The 27,359-nt window shown below is 50.3% G+C and overlaps 2 protein-coding genes and 1 long non-coding RNA gene across 4 annotated transcripts in view; 1 reads left to right on the forward strand and 2 right to left on the reverse strand.

Annotated features, from left to right (window-relative positions):
• ETV7 (ETS variant transcription factor 7) lies at window positions 1-22,065 on the reverse strand. 2 transcript variants are annotated; one of them, XM_001917925.6, is made up of 8 exons: window positions 21,359-22,065; window positions 19,437-19,572; window positions 8,483-8,647; window positions 7,941-8,066; window positions 5,802-6,032; window positions 4,299-4,441; window positions 2,573-2,673; window positions 1-2,457 (listed from the first exon to the last, which is right to left on the reverse strand). In XM_001917925.6, the coding sequence occupies exons 1-8, from the start codon at window positions 21,362-21,364 to the stop codon at window positions 2,340-2,342; spliced, it is 1,026 nt and encodes a 341-aa protein (XP_001917960.4). In that variant the 5' UTR covers window positions 21,365-22,065; the 3' UTR covers window positions 1-2,339. The 2 variants fall into 2 exon arrangements, with proteins under 2 accessions (XP_001917960.4, XP_070100580.1); XM_070244479.1 differs by lacking the exons at window positions 19,437-19,572; window positions 21,359-22,065 and adding an exon at window positions 13,679-13,826.
• LOC138919486 (uncharacterized) overlaps window positions 20,488-27,359 on the forward strand; it is a 14,082-nt gene continuing 7,210 nt past the window's right edge. Inside the window, exon 1 of the long non-coding RNA XR_011429694.1 lies at window positions 20,488-20,667. This is a non-coding gene — a long non-coding RNA (uncharacterized lncRNA). The remainder of the gene's footprint in view (window positions 20,668-27,359) is intronic.
• PXT1 (peroxisomal testis enriched protein 1) overlaps window positions 23,878-27,359 on the reverse strand; it is a 26,383-nt gene continuing 22,901 nt past the window's right edge. Inside the window, exon 3 of the mRNA XM_014734593.3 lies at window positions 23,878-24,621. Within this exon, the coding sequence (XP_014590079.1) occupies window positions 24,517-24,621 (105 nt within the window). The 3' untranslated portion in view covers window positions 23,878-24,516. The remainder of the gene's footprint in view (window positions 24,622-27,359) is intronic.

Here is a 27,359-nt window from a genome sequence, read left to right on the forward strand (position 1 = left end):
TTTTTTCATAAATTATTTACTGTTGACTTTAATGTAACCTGGCAAAAAAAAAAAAAAAAGACAGACAGACATGGCTGGCTACTTTTTTAAGTCATGAGAATATATTTCCTGCTTTTTTAAATTATTTGTGAGGAAATTCACCTTGACATGTGTAGTTTTCAGTGGCCCATCAGTTTTCAGGAATCTACTTGTGTAAAAATGGATACAAACCCAGAGACTCACCTGGTGCCAGGAACACAGCAGGTGCTGACTAATGCTTGTGGAAGAAGGGCTGAGTGAATCCCTCATTCCCGGCACCCAGGTGTCCAGCCCAGCCAGCACCAAACGGGCCTGGGGAGGTGGGGAAAGAGTAAACCTCAGCCCAGGCCAAGCGGAGAGTCCGAGGGTCTGGGACGTGGGGCGGCAGACTCTGCCCAAGCCCACAGCCCACTCCTGGCTCCAGTGGTCCTGGCATTGAGTGAGACTCATTGCCCTGGGTGAAGACACAGTCCCTGGGATACACAGCAGTTGACAACATTAACACACCAGCAGGCAAACGCCAACATCATAACCGAAAGAAGTGACTTACAACTCCATCCTCTTGTTTAAACCTCTACATCTTGGACCCACGAGCAAGATATGAGACGAGAGGAAATATGGCAATATCAGAGGCCAGCACACTGAGCTGGGCTTTGTGACCCTGGGCAAGTCATTCCCCCTCTCTGGCCTCAGTTGCCTTACCTACAAAAGGAGAGGCTAGACAAGTTGATTTTGATGGTCCCTCCCAGTCCAATTCTGTAGTTCTGGGTTGGGGATGATGAGAAAAGATATGGGGTATGGGTTCATCCTAGAGTGAAGTCAAGGATGGAACAGTCCCTGGGAAGCAGAAAGGGGCCGAGGGTTTTCCTACCGACGCTTTTTGCCCAGGCCACCTGCCTGGCCCCTTCTGGGGTGGAAGTGTCGAGAGCTCAGGCAGGACTAAGCCAGGAGTCTCCCAGCTCATGAGCTGTCACAGCTTTGAGTCCCAAAGTCCGAGACCCTTATCAGCTTCTCCTGTAGAGTGACTCAGGGCCGGCTCAGGCTCACAGGACAGGGGCTTTCCTGGCTGGATGGATGCAAGAGGCCAAGGTGGTTTCCTCCTTCCAAGAAAGAAGATGCAAATCCAAGAAGCTCGCTCCCCATGCCCCACCCGCCCCCACTCCCACTCCCCACCCCTGCCCAGAGGCCCCAGCCAGTACTGGGGGTTGGGGAGCAGAGAGGAGAAGCTGAACCCATAGGACAGAGGCACTGTCATGCCTTAGAGCAGCTTTGGCTTTGCAGCGTCGTCTTAGCTAACCCGGATTCAGTGCTCCTCACAGAGCATTTCACAAAGATCCTCTCAGAGAAATTTCCTGGCAATCCTGTGAGGTCAGGTCAGGAGTAGCGTCCCCATCTTACAGATGAGAAACCTGAGGCTCCAGAGGTGGAACGACTGCCCAGGTCACATGGCAGACACGGGTACAGAAGCACAGGAAGCCACGTGGGGGCAAGCTTCACTGGGTCACAGTCACAGAGTCACCAAAGGACCGAACACTGAGGACAAGTGGGTTGGGCCAAGGGAAATGAACTCTTCAGCAAAGATGCTGAGGACAGAGGGGTGGGGCGCTGGCCTCTGTTGAGAAGCGCCCAATACATTCAGAGGCCCCAAAAGAAAACAGGCGACAGCACTGGGCTCTGGACAGGTGTCCGGCTCTGCAAGCCCCTGCCCCGCGTCCCCGTCTTCAAACCTGGTGTGTGAACTGAATGAGAGACAGTCTAGGTTAGGACCCTTCGCATAAGGCCTGGCACCTAGCAAGCCCTTCAGTGTCAGGAGTCATTATTGCTTTTATTACTGAGGCTGAAAAGCAGTAATTCTTTTTTCCATCTCACGCATCAGCCCCCTGAGGGCGGGTTTTCAGGAGCACGCCCCGTTCACAGATGAGGAAAGCTGAGGCTCAGTGCTCCCTTCTTCTGTAAACCGAAGGAGTTGGGTGGGATGCTCTCTCAGCATCTGACTTCCTCTCCCAAGCTGGGCAGGTACCAAGGGGCAAGGCAGGGAGAGAGTTCATTTCCTGTGCCCCGCTTAGCCCCAGGGCTGCCCTATCCGAAGAATGATGCCCCCCACCAACGTCCCGGATGTGGGGCCTCCCAGTTCTTGGCCCTCCCGGGTCCCCAGGCAGCCTCGAGGTCCGAGCCAACAGCTGTGATCCCGTGAGTGCAAAACTCAGCTGGGAGTGCCCACTTGCCCTGGGAGGAGGGAGGGGCCACCCTGCAGCCAGCTGCCTCCATGGGAGACTCAGGCTCTGCCCATCGGTGCCGGGTGCCCGGAGTCCACATGCCCCTCATGGAGAGACTGCCCGAATCTCCTCCTTAAAATCCAGCCTGTCCTGTTCCTGGCTCTCCAGCTGCTCCAGGCGGCTGCCCTTGTCCTGGGTGGTCTTCCCGGGTGTCTTCAGAAATCTACAATTGAGGCCCCAGCAGCAAGTCAGCCCCCACCCTCCAGCTGCAGGGGGCTTCCAGCCCACTCAACCGCAGCCCCTCTTCCCCTTCGCACCTTGGCCCCTAGTCTGCTCACCTGAACAGGAGTTTCTGCCCGGGCTCCTTCTTGATGATGTTCAGCTTATAGTAGTGGCGCAGGGCACGCGACATCTTCTCGTAGGTCATGTTCACCCGGTTCTGGAAGGCAAAGCAGCCCCACATCACCCCCTATGCCCACCCTGCTCCTTCCAGGCCTCGGTTTCCACATCTGGAAGGAACAGGTTAGACTGGATGGTTTCACAGCCCAGGGTTCTGTGAGGGCGATGAGAGTTCTCTTGAGTTTGGAAGGAGAAAGGCAGGGGGAAGTCAGGGGAGAAATAACGCAATGGTTCTCTCACCTACCCAGCTGAGAACCACGGGGCGGGGGTGAATCACATGCTGCTTTTACATGGCAGTGTCCCAAGGAGTAACAAGTAACTATATGCTTAGTCAGAGGGACAGCGTGGCGGCTGGCATGAAGGCCTTGCCACCAGCAGCGTGACTTTGGCCAAATCATTGTTTCCTCTCTTGGGGAGTGGGCAGCGCAGAGTAGGGGCAATGAGGCTGGGCTTTGGTGTCAGTGAAGCCCCAGCTCCACCATTTGGCAGCTGTGTGACCTTGGATAAGTTTCTTCACCTCTCTGCGGTTTTCCCGGCTATAAAATGAGGATAAAAACATCTGTCTCACAGATTTGTTGTGAGGATTAAATTAGTGAATGCATGAGAGCACTTAGCATGGCGCTGGGCATGTCGTATGTGCTCACTAAACGGAACTGCTGCTCTCTGGGCCTCAGTTTCCCTCCCTGTACTATACGGGGATTGGACCAGATAAGGATGCCCAAACTTCCGTCATCCTATCTGCCACCAGCACTGCTGAGAGGCAACCAATAGAACAGAGCATAGAGCCACGGGGTCTGGTTTCAAGTCCCTGCTCTGCCACCTACCGGCTGCAAACTCTTGGACAGGTTGATGAGCCGCTGTGTGCCTCAGTTTCCCCATCTGATAATACCTGCCTCACGAGGTCGTGGCGAGGATTAAATGCGTTAATACAGGTGAAGCCCTCGGAGCGTGCGGGGCAATAAATGCTGTACCACCTCAGGAAATGCTCAGACTGCAGATTATCAACATTGGTGATAGTTTTCTTTAAAAGATTCATTTTTTTAACTTAAATGAATTTATTCATAGACAAGGACACTTGCTTTATATCACCACGGTAAGTCATGACATTAACATAGCAGTCAAATTTTTAAATTCTAATTCTTACTAAAATAAATATTTAATTATTAGAATTTGGAGCAAACCACCCCAAATCCCCTGGCAGACACCCATTTTGGGTGTGGGTGTTCCCCATGTTGGGAATGCTGGCCTCAGTCGTCCCCAGGCCCTTCCAGCCCTGACACCCGATGCCCCTGTGGGGACTGAGACCTGGGTTTCCATCTCAGCTTCCTCCAGGGAACAGCTTCCTCATCCCGCCCAACGGCCCCACAGCAACCGATGCTCAGTTCATGCAAACGAGCTTCGAAAGGCTCAGATGCTGAGCAAACGTGGGACTGAATGATCAGAAAGCAAGATTCCTGAGTTATGGGGTCAGTCCCCATCCTCAGGAAGCAACAGCCTTTCCCTCAGGATTTCCCAATATAAAATGATGCCAACACTTCTGGGGCTGCTGGTGAAACATTCTGTCAGTTGAGGACTGTCCCCTAGTGCTGAGGGGTCCACTCTGACCCCCTGCCCTCTCCTCTGCTGGATGCGTTGACACCATCCCGCCTGCTGGCTGAGGTTCACCTTGTGGTTTCCCCAGAGTCTGGCGAGCCCATTTGGATCCACAACTCGGAAGATCTTGGCATTCTTGTCTTCCCACCTGATGTAGGGCTCGTACCTGGTGTCAGAGAGCAGCTGGTACACGTAGTCCCACAGCAGCCGGCAGTCTGTAATCGAGCACAGGGGCTGCAGACAGGGCACTCGCCTGGAGCTGTGAGGCAGCACGGGGGCTCTGGGGCTCCAGAGGCTGGGCCCAGACGTGCGGCAGGACAGTGAAGGTGACAGCGGTAACAGGAACGGCCACTCGGGGGCTCATTACTCAGCATCTCATTCAATCACCCCAACCCCAGGTTATCCCCGGAAGAGGAGAGGAAGCCAGCTCAGAGGGGCACAGACGGGTCCTAAGTCGCCCAGCTCCTAAGCAGCAGGCAGAGGGGGAGTTCTAACCCAGTTCTGCAGAGACCAAAGGCCCCTTCATCTGCGGGCAGGTGGTGGGGCAGGCAGTGGCCGCAGCCTCCCAGTCCGTCCCTGCCCCTGGCCCAGTCACTCAGCCCCCTGGATCTCTGTTAAATAAAGTTCGTAACATCCATCCCCTTGAGCCCCCGACGGGAGGTTAGGGAAAATCAAATGTGCCGTAGTGGAGGCAAGCGGCAGAGGGCGCCTGGGAGCAAGACCTGACGTCCCACCCCAGGCTGCCTGCGGGGTCATTTCAGCCGGTCACCCAACCTCTTCCAAGCCAGTGTCCTCTCACGGGGTGACGTGAGGATTAAGGAACACAAGAGACCAAGGCACGGTGCCTGGGAAAGAGGAAGTGCTCTAAGAATGTTAAGCATTATTATTAAAAAGACCAAATCATTGCGTTTTAGTGGTTCCCAGCCATTTCAGAACCAGGCTTCTGCCCCCTCTGTGCTGTCTTAGAATAAATGTCGGAGCCCCGCCATGACTAGAAAACACCCTTTGGAAAGGCGGGCAGCTTATCTGTCAGTCTGTCTGGCTGCCTGTCTGTTGGTCAATCTTTTAACAATGAATGTGGAGTGGGAGTGTATCACCTGGTTAGAGCTCAGGCTCTGTAGCCAGACCGCCTAGGTTCACAACCCAACTCCACGACTTACTGCTGTGTGGTCATGGGGAAGTCACTTAACCGCTCTGTGCCTCATTTTCCTTACCTGTAAAATGGGGATAACAATACTACCAACCTCAAAGGGCTATTGTGGGATTAAATAAAGGCTTTAGAACCATACCTGGCACATAGTAAATACTCAACTATTTAAAAACAAATAAAGTTTTAAGGGGGGGATACTCCATGTCAATCTGACTGGCTGTGACTGGCTAACTGTCCGTGTCCTGGAGACAGGGTGGGCTTGGTGATCCAGATTGCGGCCAGAACACAGGATGGTCACCCCACGCCCCCAGCACCCAGGACAGACCCTCTTACCCCCCAGATCTAAACAACCCTCTTCCTTGTCACCTCTGGGACTCGGCCTCAGCACACATCCCTCCAGGCCGGGGACACACCCTCCTACTCACCGGCGATCCTGCCGTCGATGGGGGCCCGCGGCATCGGGGGGCGGGGGCAGACCCCCTCAGCCCTGCAGCCGAGCTCCGCACAGTGAGGCAAGGTGAGGGACTCCTCCCTGCCGAGGGGCCACCTGGCCAGGCCGGGGGCATCTGAGTGGCTCAAGGAGCTGGCAAGCCCCAGGTCGGGTGGCAGCTGCAGGAGGCCCCTTTGGGGGGCCACCTGAAAAGGCCCGGTCCCCTCTGTAAGCAGATGAGCACTATTGATTCTGTGGTCCCTGAGCACCCCCAGCCCAGACCCCCCTCCACGTCCTTCCTGGGAGCCCGTGGGGAGCACCCCTAATGCTCTTTCTCCATCCTGCCCCTGGTCAGTGGAGGCAGTGGAGGCCTCGGGTGGGGGCCAGACAGCCCAGGTACTAACCCCGGTTCCCACACAAGTATCTTAATCTCTCAAACCTGTTCCCTCATCCGTACAATCTCTCACAAGGCCCAGGGGTGACAGAGCCAGGCCCAGAGCCCAGGGGCCCTGATTCTCCATCCACCCAATGAACATTTTTTGAGATTCTTCCATGAGCCAGGCATCATTCTAAGAATCTTGGGAACACATCACTGAACTCAAAAAAGCCCTGCCTCCATGGAGCTTATATTCCAGTTAGGGTGGGGCTGGGCTAGGGGGAGAGAGAGGATTAAAAAAAAAATAGAAACAGTATACAATGCAGCTGGGGTGGGGGCAGGGAGGGGAGGCGGGGAACGAAAGCACTATAAGGCAGATAGAGAATCCTGGGAAAGGCACAGTTGCCCACTGATCAGAGAAGGCCTCAGTGACATGCTAACACTTGAATAGACACCTGAGGAGGTAGAGGAGTGAGCTCTGTGGGTGTCTAGAGAAGAGAATGCCAAGTAGAGGGAAGAGCAAGTGCCAAGGCCCTGAGGCAGGCGTGTCTCTGGCTTGTTCAATGAACAAGGAGGCCAGTGTGGCTGGAGCAGCATGACCAAGGGGGAATGGGGTGGGAGAGGATGGCAGAGGGCAGGGAGGTTATTGTTAGGACTGTTGCTTTGACTCTGGGTAAGATGGGAGCCACTGGAAGCTTTTGAGCAGAGAAGTGGCAAGACCCGACTTATGAAGCTCTCTGGCTGCTCTGTTGAGAACAGATCATAGGAGGTGAAGAACGGAAGCAAGAAGACCAGTGAGGGGTGTCTCCAGAGGTGATGGGGGCTGGACCACGGCAGCAGTGGAGGGGCGTGAAGCAGCTGGATTCTGGGTAGATTTAGAAGGCAGAGCCAACAAGATGTATTTACAATGGGATGAGGGTGGGAGAGAAAGAAAGCAAAGATGACATGCAATGTTTTGGCCCAAGCAGTCGGAAGTATGGAGCTGGGTTTGCTGAGACAGGGACGCCTGGGAGAGGAGCCGGGCTGGAGAGGAGTGAGGGGGCAGGGGGCAGGGCTAGTCTGAGGAGCTGTTAGGGCTCAGATGCCTGTTAGAGACCCAGGGGAGGTGTGCAGCAGACAGCGTGGGGTGAGCAAGTCTGGGATTCAGAGAGGTCCGGGTATACACGGAATCATCAGCACTAGATGGTATTTGACACCCGAGACCAAATGAGATTACCCAGGTCCGAGTGCAGACAGAGAAGAGAAGAGGCCCCCTGCGCCCCGGGGCACCCCAACATCTAGAAGTAGGGGAGAAGAGGAGAAACCAGGAGACTGAGAAGGGGCAACCGGTGACGTGTCCAGGAAGCCAAGGGCAGAGTTTGTGGGGGCAGATGGCCCCTGGGTCGAAGGCTGTGAGAAGTCATAGTGTATGATAAGGACTGAGAGGGGACATGGACAGCCCCATGCTCAGGGCCCTGGAGACCCTGGGCAGAGGGGTCTCCATGGAGAGATGAGGAGGAGAGGAAACTAGTCGCCACACAACTCTTTGCTGGAGAGGAGTGAAGAAACGAGAGGAGAGGCACAGCTTCTCAGACGGCCACAGCACCAAGGGCCGCCAGGAGGGTCCAGAGGGCAGAGGTCAGGTGAGGAGGCGGGACAGGGAGGATGGGGGAGCTGGCCCACACCCGGCCTCTGTCACTGCTTTGCCTGGAGGAAGCCCCGCCTCCACCTCCCAGTGAGGCCCATTTCGGGGAGGGTCTCCGCGCAGAGCCACCTCACCTTCCTGGAGGCAAGGGCAGTGCTGGGGGGATATCTTCTGCCTGAAGTCTCCTCCAAAAAAGGGCCCACACACCAGAGCCCGCCGCTGGGTCTTGATGTACTGGAGCAGCTCATACAGGACGTCACCTGGGGGTGGGGGCGGGAGGGCAGGCTGCTGACCAGGCCGGCGGGGAGGGCTGGCCATGTTACCCTGCCATCACCTGCCTCTCGGAGGAGGACTAGCATGTCCCGTCTCAAGCTTAGCGCTGATGGAGATGAGAGGTCCTAGTGTGGAAAAGGGTGGGGAGACCAGGGCCGCGGCGACAGGGAGGGGAAAGTGAGAGGGTGGGACAGGCCCCTGGGGCTCTGAAAATAAGCCCCAAGTGGACTCCTTTGCTGCAGGCTCTAGCTGGGAACCACCGGGCAAACATCTGTGCAAAGAAGGGCGTCTGCAGTGCTGGGAGGTGAGCACGATCCTCCCCAACTGACGCCCCACCTCTCCCCTTGGACTAGCCGGGTGTCCATCAGAACGCTCCAGGGGGAAACCAGGGAGTTCCCCTGACCTGAGCCTGGTGCGCGGAGCCGGAAGTCATCCTTGGTGAGGATGCAGAGGGCGCGGCCGTTCATGTCGAACCCGTGCTCCCGGGTGGGCTGCAGCGCGTACTCGCCCTCGGCCCAGCGCAGCCAGTGCAGCACGTCCTCCCTGCTCCAAAGCGCCGGCTGGATGCCTGCAACGCGAGGACACGGGCTGGGGGGCGGGCACGGGGTGGGGGGCGGGGGGCAGGAGCTCTCCCCCGTCAATCACTCAGCCTCCTATCTCAGCCCTCACTTGAATGTCGCCTCCTGGGAGAAGCCCCCTCTGAACATGCCGTCTGAGCAGATGCTCTCCTGTCCTGCCCCCCACGCCCCGACACTTTCTCTGTCACTGTGTCTTGTCCTTTTCCTTCCTGGCACCTTACTCTCTTTGTAATTACATTTTACATTTGATAAAATCATGTGTTTATGTTTACTATTATCTACACATTATGTAAGTAATCACTTATTTATTTTTGGTACCCCTCCCCCCGGGCCTATTTACCACTTATCCACTCAACAAATGATTAATGAGGAACTACTATGTGCCAGGCACCGGGCTGAGCGTGCTGGGCACACTGCTGTATGCATTCAGCACCTAGGACAGTGCCTGAAACACAGTAGGTGCTTGAGAGTGTTGAGTGACTGCAAGAACGACCCAACAGTCCTATGAAGAAGGTGTTAATATTACTGTTTTCCAAACGAGGAAACTGAGGCTCCCAGAGGTGAAGGCTCACCTGAGGTCACACAGGTGCATGCGGTACAGCCAGGCTTGCAACCTGGGTGTCTGGTTGCTGTATTCTTTGCTCTGTTGTGCCAACTCAGATGTGGGTTTGCTTGGGGAATGGCCCAGGGGACAAGGGGGTCTCCTACTCCCAGACTCGGATCATGTGCTCTCGTCTCCAGCAACACTCAGCCAGGTGGCTGCTTTCCTTTATTCCCCGACACCTCTATTCGCCTGGGCCTGTGACGCTCCTAACACCAATCCTCAGCCCACCATCAGGGTCGCCTCCGCAGAGGCTCGTTCTGACTCGCTTGGGCCCTCAGCACTCTTCCTTCATGGGCCCTACCTCCACTAAAAAAATTATCTTTTATGACTGCATTGGTATAAAGAGGAGGATACTGTTATATATTAAAACATTTTCTTCTGCCTAAAAGTTCATTTTTTTCTTCCAATTTTAAAAGAATTGGAACATTTTCCTGGGCCCCTCACAGGGTCGGGCCCCCGGCACTGTGCCCACTGTGGTGGGCCGGCCCGGTGGTTCGCTGTGTGAGGGACGTCTCCTCCCCAAGAGCTCCTCGTCCCTCTCAGAACCCCCAGTCGTGTGAGAGTGGAGGAGCTCAGGGCTCATCGGGTCCAGTCTGACAGGTAGGGAAACTGAGGCAGAGGGGAGCAGCGACTGCCCAAGGCCACACCATGGCAGTGACAAAGACTAACCCAAACTCTGACTGCCTTGTTCCCAAGACAACACTGGTGTTCGTGTCTGAAGAAAGAAAGATGTGCGCCATCTACTCATTCATTCAGTCAGCCAATCCTAACAAGCAACAGCCATGTGTCTCACAAGGTGCCACTGCTGGGGACATGGCACAGAGCGAGGCTGGCAGGAGGGAGGGACCCCAGCAACCCAGGACTCGCCAATGACAGTCCTCGTCAGCGGCACTAAGAGAAGGCGCACTGTGCTACAGACACAGAAAGGAGAGCAGCGTGGCCCGCCCTGGGAGGAAGGGGACCCTCCCCTTGCTTTATTGTGGGACCCAAGAATGCATAAAAGGAAAGAATAAATGTCTGAAATCAACCAAAGAATTATTTAAGGGGAAAAAGAAAATAGAGATGACAACTGGCCTGTGCTGTACATCATGTACAAAGCCATGATGTAATCAACATCTGATCGCATTAACCTAAGATTGACAGGTATCATTGGAAACGACGAGGGAGCCCAGAATTCTGTGTGTGTGTGTGTGTGTGTGTGTGTGTGGAAAGTTAATACATGACAGAGGTGAGATTTTAATTCAGTGGGAAAGGATAGTTAATTTAAGATATGGTAAAAACCACAACTGGGTCTCCACCTGGACAAAAATATATATGGACCCTCACCTCCCACCATTCACAAAAATCAATTCAGATAGATTAAGGCCTAATGAATAGAACAATAGAAATCTCAAAAGAAGTAGAAATAGGAAGCCACATGCCCTAAACAAGGGTAGGGGAGACCTCAACCATGAAACAAACTTGGAAGCTATAAGAAAAAATGAGGGGCCGGCCCCGTGGCTGAGTGGTTAATTTCGCACACTTCACTTCGGCAGGCCAGGGTTTGCCGGTTTGGATCCCGGGTGCAGACATGGCACCACTCATCAAGCCATGCTGTGGCAGCGTCCCACACAGAAGAAACAGAATGATCTACAACAAGGATATACAACTATGTACTGGGGCTTTGGGGAGAAAAAAAAAAAGTGGAAGATTGGCAACAGACGTTAGCTCAGGGCCAATCCTCCTCACACACACACACACACAAAATGAAAGACACATTTAGCTACCTTAATTTTTGTATGTGTGGCAAAAGATATCATAAACAAAACTAAAAGAGGACAGATTTGGGGGAAATATTTGGAATGCAGATGGCAGATAAAGGGTGAACGCCTATCATAGGTCAAGAGCATCTCTAAATTGATTTTTTTTAAAAAGGACAAAAAATCTTACCAACAGGTCGCAGTGGAGCAGGGTTTCCCAGCTTCAGCACTACTGACACTTCAGGCCTGAGAATTCCTTGCGGTGGGACAGCATCCCTGGCCTCTACCCACTAGATGTCAGCAGCACATCCCCACCACGAGTTGTGACAACCAAAAACGTCTGCAGACATCACCACATGTCCCCAAGGGGAGGGGAGCAAACTCCCCGCCAGATAAGAACCTCTGCAGGAGAGCAGATCCACTAAAAAAACCTATGGTGAGACAGGTCACCTCAACAGTCAGGGACACGCACAGTCAGAGAAGAAGGAGGTGTCATTTTAATGAGGACCCCGCACCCGGCAGGAACGCAGGGAAAAGGCTGCCTTGCTGGTGGAAAGAGAAACACAGAGCCTCTGTGGGAGATCAGTCTGGCGGTTACAGAAGTGAGTCACAAAAAGCTGAATGGTGTAAAACTCAGAGACCACACGATGGTGACATTCAGGTGTCAGGGGCGGCTGCCAGGGCCCCGGGGGCCAACTGGCAATTGCTTTTTTATGGGGTCACCTATTTCATGATGTTTGAGGCTGTCTCTGATTCCTGCATCCGAGGTACATTTTCCTGTGTTTGGCCAGAGGGTGGGGACGGATTCCACAGCCTTCTGGCCGTTCTGCCTCCATGAAAACACTAAAATTACACTAAGAGGGGAAAACCCTGAACTTGGCAGACATTATCAACTGCAGATGTGGTCCTGCTCCCAGGCCCAGAGAGACAGGCAGGGGACTTCCCAAGCTGTGTCTGAGGGACCCTGAGGCCCCACACAGCCCACAGGAGCCCCTGGAGATGAAGCCTGTCATCTTCCTGGAGTGGAATTTGGTTTTTCTTTCACTGCCTCCTGCTCTCTTCTACCCTCACCTTTCAGCCCATTGCTGCCAGCACTTCCAGTCCAATAAATAAAGAGAGGGAACCTTCTTGTTCCTCATGTCTTCAAAGATGTTAATGTCAAAAGGCTTTTCCAGGGGGCTGGCCCAGGGGCCGAGTGGTTAAGTTTGCATGCTCCACTTCAGCAGCCCAGGGTTTGCTGGTTCGGATCCTGGGTGCAGACCTACACACTGCTCATCAAGCCATGCTGTGGCACCATCCCAGGTAGGAGAACTAAATGACTTACAACTAGGATATACAACTATGCACTGGGGCTTTGGGAGAGAAAAAAAAAAAGAAGAGGAAGATTGGCAACAGATGTTAGCTCAGGGCCAATCTTCCTCACCAAACGGCTTTTCCAATAGGACTTGATCCCCAGGAAAGGACCAAGTTCCAAGAGTGGGTCAGCCACCAAGGCCTCAATCAAACCAGCAATGGGTCAAAGCCCCTCACACCAGTGGAAATGCCACTCACTGGATCAGCCACCTGGCTCTGGGCCAAATCCCCAAGCTCAGGGTCTGGGTTCCAGCTCAGCCCCTTGCTAGCCAAGTCACCTCATCAGCCACTGAACCTCTCTCAGCCTTAGTTTCCTGCTCTGTGAAGTGGGGTAATAACATTGCTTCTCTGGGCTGCTGTGCTGTTTGCGGGGCAGTGCGGTGCAGTGGTTAGGAGCTCAGCATTTCCACTCCTAAGGAAAGACCATGGTGGACACGTCCACAGAAAGACATGTATGCAAATGTCCACAGTGGCTCTGTTCACAGTAGAAAATAACTGGAAACATCCCAAATAGCCATCATCTAGAAAATGGACAATCAAATTGTCATGTTTTCACGCAACAGAATGCTGCTTGCCAACAAAACAGAAAGTACAAATGACGGCTACATGCAACGCGTGGGTAAACCTCAAAGATATTACATTGAAGGAAAGAGGCCAGACACAAAACTACAGTCAATAGTTCAGTGCTAATAAACAGTGCTAATCTAGGGAGAGAAAGCAGAATAGGGGTCGCCCTGTGGAGGGGAACTGACTGGGAGGAGACAGGAGGGAACGTCCTGGGCCGTGGAAATGGCTGGATCTTGATCTAGATGCCCTCGGCTACACGCACATGTACGTCCATAAAAATTCACGGAGCTGTACACTTAAGATTTGCATGCTGGACTGTATGCAAATTATACCTAAAAAAATAAAAAGTAAAAGTAAAAACATACAACAGCAACAAAAAGTACCGATGATGCTGCCAGGTCAGCTGTAAATGCCAGGAACTAAATGACTGTGTCTCAGTTTCATTATTGTCATGAGGACAATGACAAAAATAGTACTAGCCACACAGGGCCGTCACGAGGATTCTAAGAGATAATCACTTTAAGACCAGTGTCCAGCACGTGGGATGTCCTTTCCAAGGCAGACGGAGCGCCTGCTGTTCAATGAGGTAACACATGTAAAATGCTTGGCCAGGGATCCAGCACACCTGAGAGCTCAACACACACTGGCGAGTGTTACCTAAGGTGCTCGCTGCCCCCCCTGAGGTCTCCCTCCCAGTTACTGGGGTGAGCCTCGCTGGGTCTCCCCTTCCCGGTCTAACCCCACCCCAGGAGCCTCACCTGCAGACCAGCCCGTGGCTGCTCCCTCTCCCGGCAATGATCCATCATATTTTCAGCTCCTCCACATCTACCATCATCGTCTCTCAGGACTCTAGCCTGCTATCATCTTACTCTCTCTGCCCCAGTGACTCGCTCACTGGGGATTTCCAGCTTGGCCGGCTCCCAGCTTCTGGGACAGATCCAGGAAGAGCCCCCAGCTGGCGCAGTCTCTGAGGAACTCTCTGCCCAAGACACAGCTGGAGGGCTGGGATGTCTCCCTGAAGAGTCAGCACTCCATCCTCCTCACCCCAGAGCAGGGTTATGGGGACTCTCCTCCTCCTCTTCCTCAGCTGTATTGTCCTCCACTGCCCTTACCACTGGGCTTAGGGCTTCCTAGGTAGTCCCCCCTCCCCGCGCCCAGAATGTCATCTCCACAAGGCACACACTGCCGGTCTCAGTCCCTGCGGCATCTCCAGCCCCTAGAGCAATGCCTGGCACATAGTAGACGCTCCATAAACACAAACTATCTAAATGAGTGAGCTGAGCAAGCAGTGAGGGGCCTGAGAGACTTATAGGCATGCTGACCAATGCCCTCTCCTGCCCCCCAGCCCCACCCCAGCCAGGTCTCCCTTCCTACAGCATCTCTTTCATTCTCTTGCTCAAGAAACTAACATGGCTCCCAACTATCAACCCCACCAAGTCAAAACCCCTCTGTCCAGATTTCAACACCCACTCGAGCAGCCCCTCCCCACCTGGTGAAAGCTGTGTCCCCCTACTCCTTACCACACCCCTGCAGTTTACTAGGTCAGTGACCTCCAGAAACAACAGAGCTGGACCAACCTGTAGCAACCAAATAGAACTAGCAGCTGGCTTTGACCTACGGACAGGGTCCCCAGGAGGAACACAGGAGACGATGTAAAATTCTTGGCTAGTCTCCTAAAAATGGGAGTTGTCATCATCTGATGCTGAAGGCTGTCGCTCAGAGTGAGTGACAGCTGTGGGGTCTGAGGTACACAGGCTCGAATGGCAGCTCCAGTACTTTACTGTGGGTGACCATGGACAAGATATTTCCCCTCACTCTACAGCCAGTTTTCACATCTGTAAGGGTGGGGATAATACAAGAATCTACTTCCCAGGCCTATTTGAGTGTATTAAATCAGACAGGTATACAGAAAGCCCAGCACAATGCCTGGTCAAGAATGAAAACCCAACAAATGGCCTTTAGTATGATTATCAGCGTCTTCACTGGTGGAGCTTGCCCCAAACAAAGGAACTATCTTGTTTCTCTACCATGACGACTGTGGTTTAGCAATTACCATTGTCCTTAGTTGACTGCATGTCACTGTCTGTCCAGAGTCCCCTCAGATCCATCCCCCCATTGCTTGTCCTGGTTGTCTTGGCTGATACTGCTTTTCTTGGTAATCATACGTGGCTTTCTGGTTGTCACCAGACTGTGGGGGCAGGGCCAGCACGTACAGTTGTGTTGTGTACTGCACAAAGGCACTGTCTGATGGGGAAATGGGAGAGTGGGGATGTGGTCAAGCCAGGCTGGGTTTGGCTTGGCTTCTTCCCAAAGAAGGAGTCAGCTTAGGGGTGGAGAGGCTTTTTGTCCTCAAATTGTTGGTTTGGGGAATCTTTGATCTGTTTGTTGTTGCCATATTCCCTTTCATTGTCAGGTGACAGCACCACTGTCAATACGCACAGCTTCCAGAACATTCTAAGTTTCTAGTCTCCATGCTCCCTGCTCCATCCCATCTCCCTCTTTTACACCTGCATCCATCTAATTTCCTGCTTCTAATATGCCACGATCCAGGGCAGCATTTCTCAAACCATCCTTTTTTTTTTCTTTTTCTTATTGATGTAACGTTGGTTTATACCATTATATAAATTTCAGATGTACATCATTATATTTTAATTTCTGTGTAGACTGTATCATATTCACCTCAAACCATTCTGACCTCAATTCACAGTAAAAAATACATTTTTATATCATGACCCACACACACGTATATGTAAAGAGCCAAATCAAAGTATTCATGAAATCATAGCTACCACTACTATCTATGATGTACTCTGAAATGTACTATTTCATTTTTTAAAAGTTGACCTACTAAATTGATTTTCCCTCCTTAGTGAGCCTTGACCAACACTGAAAATCACTGTTAGGACTCAGCTGCATAAAATGAGGCCCTTGAAAGCACTTCCAGCAGCAACAGCCCGGCCTAGGAGTTTAATAGCGATGCAGATCTCAGGCCCCATGCAGACCTGCAGAATCGGAATCTGCATTTCCAAAGGCTCCAGGAGACTCACTTGCACGTGAAAATTTCAGGTACCCTGGTCTGGGATTCCAGGAAGCCACACTGGCAGAATTGTATCAAGCACTAAAATCAGTGCTGGGGACTCTCTCATAAGTGGAGGATGTGAACCTGAGCAAGGGTACGAAAAATATGCTGACACTCGCCAAGGGCCCTTTTCCCTTGTTGTATGCTGCCAGGGAGCTGAGGAGAGGTGCCAGCCCTTTGCCCTAAGTGACATCTGAAAATCAGAGGTGGCGCTGTACATCGCCTGTGGCTTAGTCACAGCCAGGAGCTCTGAAAGTCCACTTCAAAACACCAGGATGTCTCAATCCCTCTGCATCCAACAGCGGGAACTTCATAGAGCTTTTTTCCAGGAATAAACTCCTAGAAAATGAAGAGACTCCGGACCTGGGTGTGAGGCCCCATGAGGCCATTAGCATCACAGATAACTTTTGTTCTCTCTCTGTCATTGAATGAGGCTGTACTGGTGACCATCTCTAAACTGCCTCCTCTCAAAATCCCCTGAGTTGTCCCTTGAGGTGGCATCACCTCCTCCATCCCCCCCCACCCCCAACCCAGGGCAGGGGAGGAGCGAATCCTCTCTCACTGTCCACTTGCACAGAGGGAAGTATAGTTGTGAATCTCCTTTTGTGAGTGGGGGACACCCTGCTAGAGCACCCCTGGACCCCACCCCTCCATCCCAGCCCACCTCCTGTCTCTAGACATCACAGTCATCCTCGGAGTGGACTTTCCATGCTCGACTGCACATCTTTGTTTATTTCAGGCAAACAAACACTGGCGAGTGCGCTCCACAGGGAAATGCCTGGTGGGCTCCACTTGGGCGGACTCCCAAAGCCGAGCAAGATGCGTTTTGTCTGTTCACCTTCCCGTGGAGGCAAATCAGCCCTGAGGATTAGAATGAAAGCTGGAGGTGGAGGAGGGAATGGGGTGGGCGACTTGGAATAAATGTCAGAGAGATGCCCAGCGATGGAAACCTAATTTCCAGAAATGTGAGAAACGGGCTGACATCACCCCAGCCATGTGAAAGGTCAAACCCTCATTTGGTGTCAGCAGTTTGCTCACTGGGGATGTTGTTTACAGGAAAATGACTCATTTAGCATACCCTATCTTTTAAGACTGTTAGATATTTACTAAGGGCCAGAACTGTGTTGTCTGAATATTTTCAGAAGTAAATATGAGTCATGGAATCTAAGACGAGAAGTATGGGAGGTGCTGTTGGTGCCCCGCCCATGGCCCTTGCTCTCACCTCTACACTCTGGGGGCGGCAAATGCCGAATGCCGGCCTCTGACTCTGCACCTGACTCAGCCCGTGCCCAGGGCACCTGAGAAAGCTGGGAGTCAGCACCCCTGGCAGCAGCCCTCATCCCATCATGCTTGGGAATCGGGTGGATATAGACCAGCTGCCTTACCCCAGCGTTGGGATAATTCAGGGTAGGCTCTCACTGTCCCCCGAGGTCCCCACTGGGACTGAGCTCCAGGTGCCCACAGTGCCACCTGGCCCAACAGAACGTTCTCAGACTTCCTTCTCTCCTCTGTGGGGAAGAATTTCAGGGTCTGCTTCTGGAGAAATCTAACCCAAGGCAATAGGACTGTACCTCAGGAGCTCTTAATAGGTCATAACGGCCCTGTATCCCGAGTTGAGTAATCAGGGAACAGGCTGGCTTACAAGAGGGAAGACATTCCTGTCACTAGAAAGGTGCAGGAAGACCGGGTGACCATCTTAGAGGGGCCCCACCAGGCTTCAAAAAATTAAAAGGCTTGTATAATTGTATTTACCGAGGTGGTGATTAAACTTTCTAAATCCCCACTGCTCTTCCCGTGCCCTCTCACCCAGGGACCTTGAGCTGGTGCTGGGGGAAGGGAGAGGAGGGAAGCTTACACAACCTCGGGCAGCGCACAACCTCCTGGGCCTCAGACTCCTCACTTGGAATACGAGGGAGTTACCTGAGGCGACATCCAGGGTCTCTCCCAGGGTCGAAGTTCTAGGACTTGGCAAGCTGGTTGTGGGAGCGGTCTTTGACTATCGGGGGAGACGAGAGGGGACAATCCAGAGTGCCCTGCACAGAAGCCCCTCCCTGTCTGAGGCTCCGTGTCCTCAGCTGCCATGAGGGGACTGGGTTAGATGACCTCTAAGAGCCTTCTCAGCAGCAACAGTCAGGGTCTTCAGGACTGGCCCCAAAGTCCTGTTTTCCTTGTCACCACGGCTTGGCCTGGGAATGGAGCCTAAATCCTACTCTCTGTGTAACTGTTGCCAAACATCTCCTTGCAGCAGCCCTGAGCCCCCAAGCTACCGGCCAGGGCTGGCATTTGGACCAAATGAAGCAACACAGGTTCCTTACAGAGCTCCCCACCCCATCCCCAAATCGCACTGCCACTGGGGTTCTCTCACGTCCGGGAGTCCCCACCTTCCTTCTAACGCTGAAAAGACAGGCTCTGTTCCTTGCATTTAAAGAATGCCAGGCAGCGGACGGCAGAGGTATTTGGGGGCAACAAGCTCTTCCCAAGGCCTGTGAAAAAAAATACCCCACATTCTGCTCAGTTCTGTCAGTGGTTCAAAAAGCAGGTTGTGGCCAGAAAATTGGAAAGATGTGAAATCAATAAAGCAGTGTTCCAGCCTCCAGGCCAGCTGAGCAGGAAGGGGTCAGGACACTTTCCAATCCAGGTTAGACGTGACTGCCCTAAGACTCCCTCCCAGAATAAAGATCCCACCAGCAGTCAGCTAGCCACCTATCCCATGATTTCCACGGCTTGGGAAGAACATTTAAGAATCTCTTAGAAGATCATCAGCAGGACGGAGGTTTCACCTTAGCACGGAGAGCCTGTGTGATCCTGAGCATGTCACTTAGCTTTTCCACCTCTCAGCTTTGCCGTTTGAAACACAGGCACAAATATGTTAATCTAAGCCTGCTCCATGGCCATGAGTTTCCTGGGGCAAGAGCATTACTTAGGAAAATGAAATGAAACGATACCACCAATGCATTTCCCATGGTCATCTTTGGGTGGATTTGATTGTTCTATATATTCTTCTCATGCTTCTCTGCCATTTCCCAATTTTTGATTACAAGCACATGCTACTTTTATAACAATAAAAGTTAAACATAATTATTTAAAAGAGGGCTCTACACACATACAGTTGTTCACTGTTTAGCCCCATCTGGCTTCCTCACTGGCAACGTCCCCAACTCTTTGCCTTTAGGCTGGAAGGGACCCAGCAGCTCATGCACCCTAACCCTCATCTGACCAATGAGGAGACCGCCCGCCCTCACGTGTGGCCCTGTCAGCTGTACTCCCCGCAGGGAGAACTCACATTTACCTCCTCTGACCTCCTCACCAAGGAAAAGGCAAAGATAACCCAGCAGAGAACTAGCAAATGGAGGAAAGGCAATTTCTTAGATCAAGAAGTTTATGCATCACATTGACGTCCTTTAAACACATCGGCCTTCCTCCTCCCCTGTACTCACGGAGTCTTCCTGGCAGCTTGCAGATTGGCCCCTCGCCCAGCAGGTTCACTCGAGAGGCACCTCGGGCTTGGGTCTGGGTGCCTGGGGAAGGTGTGGCTGCCTCAGGGCTCACAGGAGAACTGGCCAGTGCTCCCTCCTAGAGAGAGGAAAAACCAGGGCCATGAAAGTAGAGCCCCTTGGTGAAGGGTCAGTCATCCTTAAATGTATCAATAATTTTTTTCAAAGGGAAAGAGCATCTATCTCTGCATCTACTTTAAAGGTGGGAACCAGGGGCCGGCCCCACGGCTGAGTGGTTAAGGTTCTTCACGCTCTGCTTTGGCGGCCCGGGTTTCGCGGGTTCGGATCCTAGGCAAAAACCTAGTCCATCATCAGCCACGCTGTGGAGGCATTCTACATACAAAGTAGAGGAAGATTGGCATAGATGTTAGCTCAGGGCTAATCTTCCTCAAGCAAAATTTAAAAAAAGAGGAAGACTGGCAAAGGATGTTAGCTTAGGGTAAATCTTCCTCACACACACACACAAAAGGTAGGAATCATGGATGTCTTCAGCTTGTCAACATCTTGTGCAGACTGGACACTTGATAAATTACATCTTTCCCATTCAAGCTTTTCACGCATGTGCCTAATCCCAGCAGAGGGCTCCCCTGCCAAGACTTGACTTGTAAGCTAGAAATCTGAGGACCTAGGACTCACTGGAACCTTGGGGAGAAGACACAGGGAACCTGAGGGGCCAGGATACAAAGACCTTAAATCAGAAATAAATAAACAAGTAAACGTTATTTTCAAAAGAGAAAAAGAAAGGATAAATCTCTGAATCCCAAGGTCCCATCAAGTAAAGTCTGTATCTTTACAGCTTTACAAGCTGCCCAGCCCCCAGAGGTGAGGTGGCTCATCCATCAGGATGAAAGAATGAAAAGAGTGACAGAACTTTGTAGAAACAGGAGGATCCTGGGGGCTCATGCTCAGCCAAAGGAGGCCACATCATGAAAAGTAAAAGTGAAACCAGTCCCAGCAAGGGTCATTTTCTCATTCTAGGATCCTCAAGAGCATTACATTCATCTCTCGGTGTCTGAGGAGAGCCATCTGCAGAAAGACTGTGGATCTGGAGCCAGTGAAGCAAACTCCAGAAGCCTTGGCCAATGCAGAAGAGGATTCAACACCTTTCGGGGAGCTCTCGCCGCACTGCTGGTCGGCTCCCAGTCCTGCTGCCCCAGTGGATGCTGTTTCCCAGGTAATCCAGCCTCAGAGGCTGCCACCTGGCCACTGGGGCTTGCCAAGCTGGAGAGCTAGGACCTGCAGGAAGCTCCTTGTCTGCTCCTCCACCCTCTTTCAGGCATGAGGAATGGGGAATTCCAGGCTGTGACTGCCTGGAAGAGGCCAGCTGGGGAGCTGCTGAGGGTTCGAGCTCCGTGCTTCAGCATGAAGGTCAGGGAGAGGTCTGATAAAATTTGGATGTGACTATGGATCTTAGAGATGGGGAGGGAGAGGAGAAAGGCCTTGGAGGTGGGAAGTGGGCCCGGATCTGGGGGTGGTTCTGAGGCTCCTAGGGAAATACGGCAAATGGAGGGCAAATGGAGAGGGACAGCTAAGGAGGGAGGCCCCTGCGGGGCTGCGATTGTCAGCTGTGAAGGTCTGGCTTGTGTAGGAACTTCCAGGGACTTCACATCTGGTTGATGTAGGGGTAAGGAGGGGGTAGGAGGAGCAGTATAAAACGCAGAGGATTTCAAAGAGAGAGCGAAGGGCTGGAGGTGAGTCAGGGGCGGTGAAGGGTGGATGGTGAAGTTTGGGAACGCGTTGGAAAGTAAGATTCCAGCCAGAAAAAAGATCTGAAAAAATGGGTACGGAAATTGAGGTGGTGGAGAAGGGATAGGGGGCAGGTGGCTCCGCGGGCGCGCTGCGTGGTTCAGCCGTCAGGCTCTTACCTGCATTACAGGTGGAGGTGAGGGAGCCACCCGGCTGTTCGTCGTGAGAGCTCCACTGGCTGCGGCTGCTGGGCCCTAGGCCGGCGCTCTCAGGCGTTCCTTCCCCAAACCCTCACTTGGCCCTGAAAACTGGAAGGTCGCGTGGGAGGAATCTCTTTCAAGAAGTGCCGGCTGGCGTGCGCTTGGGTTGCCAGGGCGAGCAGGCGCCGAGGGCTCTCCGGTAATTGCTATCCTTCCGGGAAACGAAAACGAAAGAGCGGGATCCGGCTTCCACTCCAGCCCCGGCGGGCTCGGGGGAGGGTATAGGCTAGCCCCGGCGGGAGCGGAGCCCCAGGGCGCTGTCCGCTCGCGGGCAGGGAGGCGCCAGTCCTGCTCGCATCCTCTTGCCGGTGGACAGCCCCTCGGGCAGCCTGACCCCGGCTCCTAGGGGGACGCAGATGGGATTCTGCGGGATCTGGGGAGCCGAGGGAACCCCTGGTCCTGCGCTCCGGACAGCGACAGACCAACTTCATGTCACCCTGTGCGTCTCTGCAGATGGATGAGAGGGGGCTTCCCATGCTGTCCGCCTGGACCAGGTGCCTCGCCCCTTTAGGCACGAGTGAGCTTCCTAGCTGGACCGGCTTCCGCCTGCCGTTTGGCTCCACTGCCCTGGGCCCAGCGCCACCATCAGAGCGCCTGTGGTGCTCCTGACCGAGAACCAAGTACTCAGTGGATCCCCACTGGCACCTGTCCCCAGGCCTCTGGCTGCTCCAGGTGTGGCGCCCATCCACCCATCACCCGTGTGCACCTGCCTCAACTTCCACTGCCTTGAGGGGAAGCCAAGAGAGCTTGTAAGCACTAAAGTAGACACACTGCCAGAGAAAAGGAGGGAAGAAACCTTAATAACCTGCCAAAAATCTAGCGGTGTAGATGCTGTTATAAAGAAGGCTTAGGGCCTGCCATGGTGGAGCGGTTAAGTTCACGCCCTCCACTTCAGCGGCCCAGAGTTCCGCCAGTTCCCATCCTGGGCGCAGATGTGGCACCGCTCATCAAGCCACGCTGAGGCAGCGTCCACATAGCAGAGCCAGAAGGACCTACAACTAGAATATACAACTATGTACATGGAGGCTTTGGGGAGAAAAAAAAAAGAGAGAAGATTGGCAACAGATATTAGCTCAGGTGCCAATCTTTAAAAAAAAAAAAAAATTAGAGGCAGGAGACAGAAAAAGCCATGCCAAGAAAGAAAAAAGAAGATTTAGCAGTGATATACCATGAGCTCCTAGAAACCAGTAAGAACAAGGCCAGAAACCCAAGAGAAAAATGGACAAAGGATATGTATAGACAGTCCACATAAAACAAAATGACGAATGGTCCTTGAACATAGAAAAGGATGCTCAGACTGACTCATTATAAAAGATGTGCAAATTAATTATTCTGAGATATTTTTTACCCATTAATTTGGCAAAAATTCATAAGTTTAATAACATAATCTGCTGGAGAGGCTGCGAGTAACGGGCCCTTCACTGGATGTGTAAAGTGGTCCAACTCATGGTGGGCAGTACATCAGGATGTAGCAAAGTCGCAGATGACATTCACCCTTCCCCCAGCAATCCCACTATTGGAAATGTATTCAACAGATATACCTGCACGTATTCAAAATGCCCATGGCTATTTGTTTCAGCACGGCTCATAATGCCAAATGATTGGAAACAACCCAGGCATCCATTACAAAAGGGGCTGATGAAATAAAGTATGGTACATCCATTTAGCAGAATACGGTGCCGCGTCTGACAGAGCTCTCTGTGGACCATGGCAAGCTCTCCAAGGGGCAGTCCAGCACAGCACTGAGGGACTGGGACTCTGCGGACCCTGTCTGGCTTGGAATCTCAGCTATGCCACTTACTGGCTGTGTGCCCTTGAGCAAGTTAGTTAAGCTCTACGCTGCCTCTCTCTACTATTACCTCAGTTTCCTTAACAATAAAACAGAGCTAATAATAATACCTGAGTCATAAGGTAGTTATGAAGAGTAAATGAATTAACATTTACTAAGATACCTAGAACAGTGCCTGACCACCATGCCAAGCAAAAAAAATCAAGGAACAGAACAGTGTGTATTACATGCTACCTTTTGTGTGTAAATATATATATATATTTTTTTAACTGGTATTTGTACAAACTCTGGAAGGATATATAACAAACTAATAAACATAATTAGAATTCAGGATAGAAAATAAGAGCAAGGGTTTTCATTATAAACCTTTTTATAGTGTTTTGATTTTTGAACTATGTGAATAAATACCTATTCAAAAAAATAAAATAAACAAATAAGAAGGAAGTTTTAGGACCTGTTCCATGCCAGCAACCCAAAACCTAGGTGATGATGGAAACAAAGGCATTGCCTGAGACAGACTGAAAAAATAGACATTTCCATTTGGAAGGACAAAGATGATGTTACATATGATCAAAGTCTACAGAATTATGAACCCATATGAGCAGGAATAAATGAAATCCCTCCCTCGCAGAAGAAATATGCACAGGTGTTTCATGCTCAATAAAATAACAAAATTTATTTCATTTTTTAAATAACACTTTTCCTACAAAGAACTCAAAACGCATATATAAAACTTATAATTTATAACAATAAACTTTCTTAATACTTGTAATACTTCTAAAAGGGGCGAAAGGGACTTCGAGGTAGCCAGAAAGGTGAAGGGGAAGACCAGGCACTGCAGATCTGGACCTGGGCAACAAGACGGGGCCAACAGGTCACTGGAGAGCCTGGTCCTCAGGGAGGGGCCCAGGAGCAAGCGCCCATTTCTGTGACCTCCTGTTTGAGGATGAGGTTCAATTTCTCTCATGGAAGGAGATGTGCAAAGTTTCCTTACAAGGAGCACTGGGACCACCCACAGTGCTGGTGTTTCCTACATGGCAAGGCCTCCTGGGTTCCTAAGTATTCCCTGGGCTCTACCGTGAGGCAGTCACAGACATCTCAGAGTTGGTAGTTCTGAACGGACAAATTGCCAGTGAGTCCACAGTTCTCCAACAAATCAGGAATAAACCAACAGTGATGGGTAAAAATGAGAGGGGGAGGGAGAAGGGTCTTCTTCCCATCTGTCCTGGGGGGATTCACATTTTCTCAGACAGTAGAAGGAAAGAAGAACTTGACATTTACGTTCCTTCTACATCAAATGGTTATTCCAGAGAAAGCGCAGCAACGTGTGAACTCCTCCAAAGAAAACTAAGACAAAATGAGCCAGTGCGTCTCTGCCGTCCTGCTGAAGATCCTGTTTAAAAAGAGAGAGAAAGCAACTATTAACAAACCTAAAAGGAGATATTAACAACAACACAATAATAGTAGGGGGCCTTAATACCTCACTCACATCAATGGATAGATCCAGACAGAAAGTCAACAAGGAAATAGTGGAATTAAACAAAAAACTAGACCAGATAGACTTAACAGATATATATAGAACACTCCATCCAAAAACAGCAGAATACACATTCTCCTCAAGTGCACATGGAACATTCTCAAGGATAGATCATATGTTGGGAAACAAGGCAAGCCTCAATAAATTTTAGAAGATTGAAATCATATCAAGCATCTTTTCTGACCATAATGCTATGAAACTAGAAATCAACTACAAGAAAAAGCTGGGAAAGTGACAAATATGTGGAGACTAAACAACATGCTACTGAAAAACCAATGGAGCATTGAAGAAATTAAAGGATAAATAAAAAAATATCTGTAGACAAATGAAAATACACCATACCAACTCATATGGGATGCAGCAAAAGTGGTCCTAAGAGGGAAATTCATAACAATACAGGCTCACCTTAACAAACAAGAAAAGTCTCAAATAAGCAATCTTAAACTAAACCTAACAGAACTATAAAAAGAAGAACAAATAATGCCCAAAGTCAGCAGAAGAAGGGAAATAATAAAAATTAGAAAAGAAATAAGTGAAATTGAAACCAAAAAAAGAGTAGAAATGATAAATGAAACTAAATTAAGAGCTGGTTCTTTGAGAAGATAAACAAAATAGACAAACACTTAGCCAGACTCACTGAGAAAAAAAGAGAGAAGGCTCAAATAAATAAAATTAGAAATGAAAGAGGAGAAATTACAACAGATACCACAGAAAATACAAGGGATGATAAGAGAGTACTATGAAAAACTGTATGCCAACAAATTGGACAATCTAGAAGAAATGGACAAATTCTTAGACTCATACAACCTCCCAAAACTGAACCAAGAAGAAATAGAGAATCTGAATAGACCAACAGACAAGTAAAGAGTTTGAAACAGTAGTCAAAATCCTCCCAAAAAATAAAAGTCCAGGACCAGATGGCTTCTCTGGAGAATTCTACTAAACATTCAAAGAAGATTTGATACTTACCCTTCTCAAACTATTCCAAAAAACTGAGGAAGGTAGACTACTTCATAACACATTCTACAAGCCCAACATCACCCTAATACCAAAGCCAGACAAGGACAACACAAAGAAGGACAATTATAGGCCAATATCGCTGATGAACACAGATGCAAAAATCCTCAATAGAATATTGGCAAACTGAATACAGCAATACATTAAAAAGATCATACACCATGATCAAGTGGGATTTATACCAGGGACACAGGGATGGCTCAACATCCGCAAATCAATCAATGTGATACACCACATTAACAAAATGAGGAATAAAAACCACATGATCATCTCAATAGATGCAGAGAAATCATTTGACAAGATCCAACATCCATTTATAATAAAAAAAACTCTCAATAACATGGGTATAGAAGGACAGTACCTCAACATAATAAAGGCCATATATGACAAACCCACAGCCAACATCATACTCAATGGGGACAAACTGAAAGCCATCCCTCTGAGAACAGGAACAAGACAAGGGTGCCCACTCTTACTCAACATAGGACTGGAGGTTTTGGACAGAGAAATTAGGCAAGAAAAAGAAATAAAATGAATCCAAATAGGCAGTGAATAAGTGAAATTCTCACTGTTTGCAGACAACATGATTTTATATATAGAAAACCCTAAAGAATCCACCAGAAAACTATTAGAAATAATCATCAACTACATCAAAGTCACAGGGTACAAAATCAACTTACAAAAATCAGTTGCACTTCTATACTCTAATAACAAACCAACAGAAAGAGAACTCAAGAATATGATCCCATTTACAATCCCAACAAAAAGAATAAAATATCTAGGAATAAATTTAACCAAGAAGGCGAAAGACCTATATGATGAAAACTACAAGACATTATTGAAAGAAATCGATGATGACATAAAGAAATGGAAAGATATTCCATACACATGGGTTGGAAGAATAAATATAGTTAAAATGTTCATACTACCTAAAGCAATCTACAGATTCAATACAATCCCAATCAGAATCCCAATGACATTCTTCACCAAAATAGAACAAAGAATCCTAAAATTCACATGGGGCAACAAAAGACCACGAATAGCTAAAACAATCCCAAGAAAAAAGAACAAAGCCGGAGGCATCACAATCCCTGACTTCAAAAGATACTACAAAGTTATAGTAACCAAAACAGCATGGTACTAGTACAAAAACAGGCACACAGATGAACAGAACAAAATTGAAAGCCCAAGAATAAAACCACACATCTACGGACAGCTGATCCTTGACAAAGGAGCTAAGAACAAACAATGGAGAAAGGAAAGTCTCTTCAACAAATGGTGTTTGGAAAACTGGACAGCCATATGCAAAAGAATGAAAGTAAGACCATGATCTTTCACCATACACAAAAATTAACTCAAAATGGATCAAAGACTTGAAGGTAAGACCTGAAACCATAAAAGTCCTAGAAGAAAATATAGGCAGTACACTCTTTGACATCGGTCTTAGAAGGATCTTTTTGAATACCATGTCTACTCAGACAAGGGAAACAAAAGAAAAAACAAACAAGGAGGACTTCATCAGACTAAAGAGCTGCTGCAAAGCAAAAGAAACTAGGCTCAAAACAAAAAGTCAACCC

This window comes from Equus caballus, chromosome 20, assembly GCF_041296265.1.
Source record: "Equus caballus isolate H_3958 breed thoroughbred chromosome 20, TB-T2T, whole genome shotgun sequence".
Lineage (NCBI taxonomy): Eukaryota > Metazoa > Chordata > Mammalia > Perissodactyla > Equidae > Equus > Equus caballus.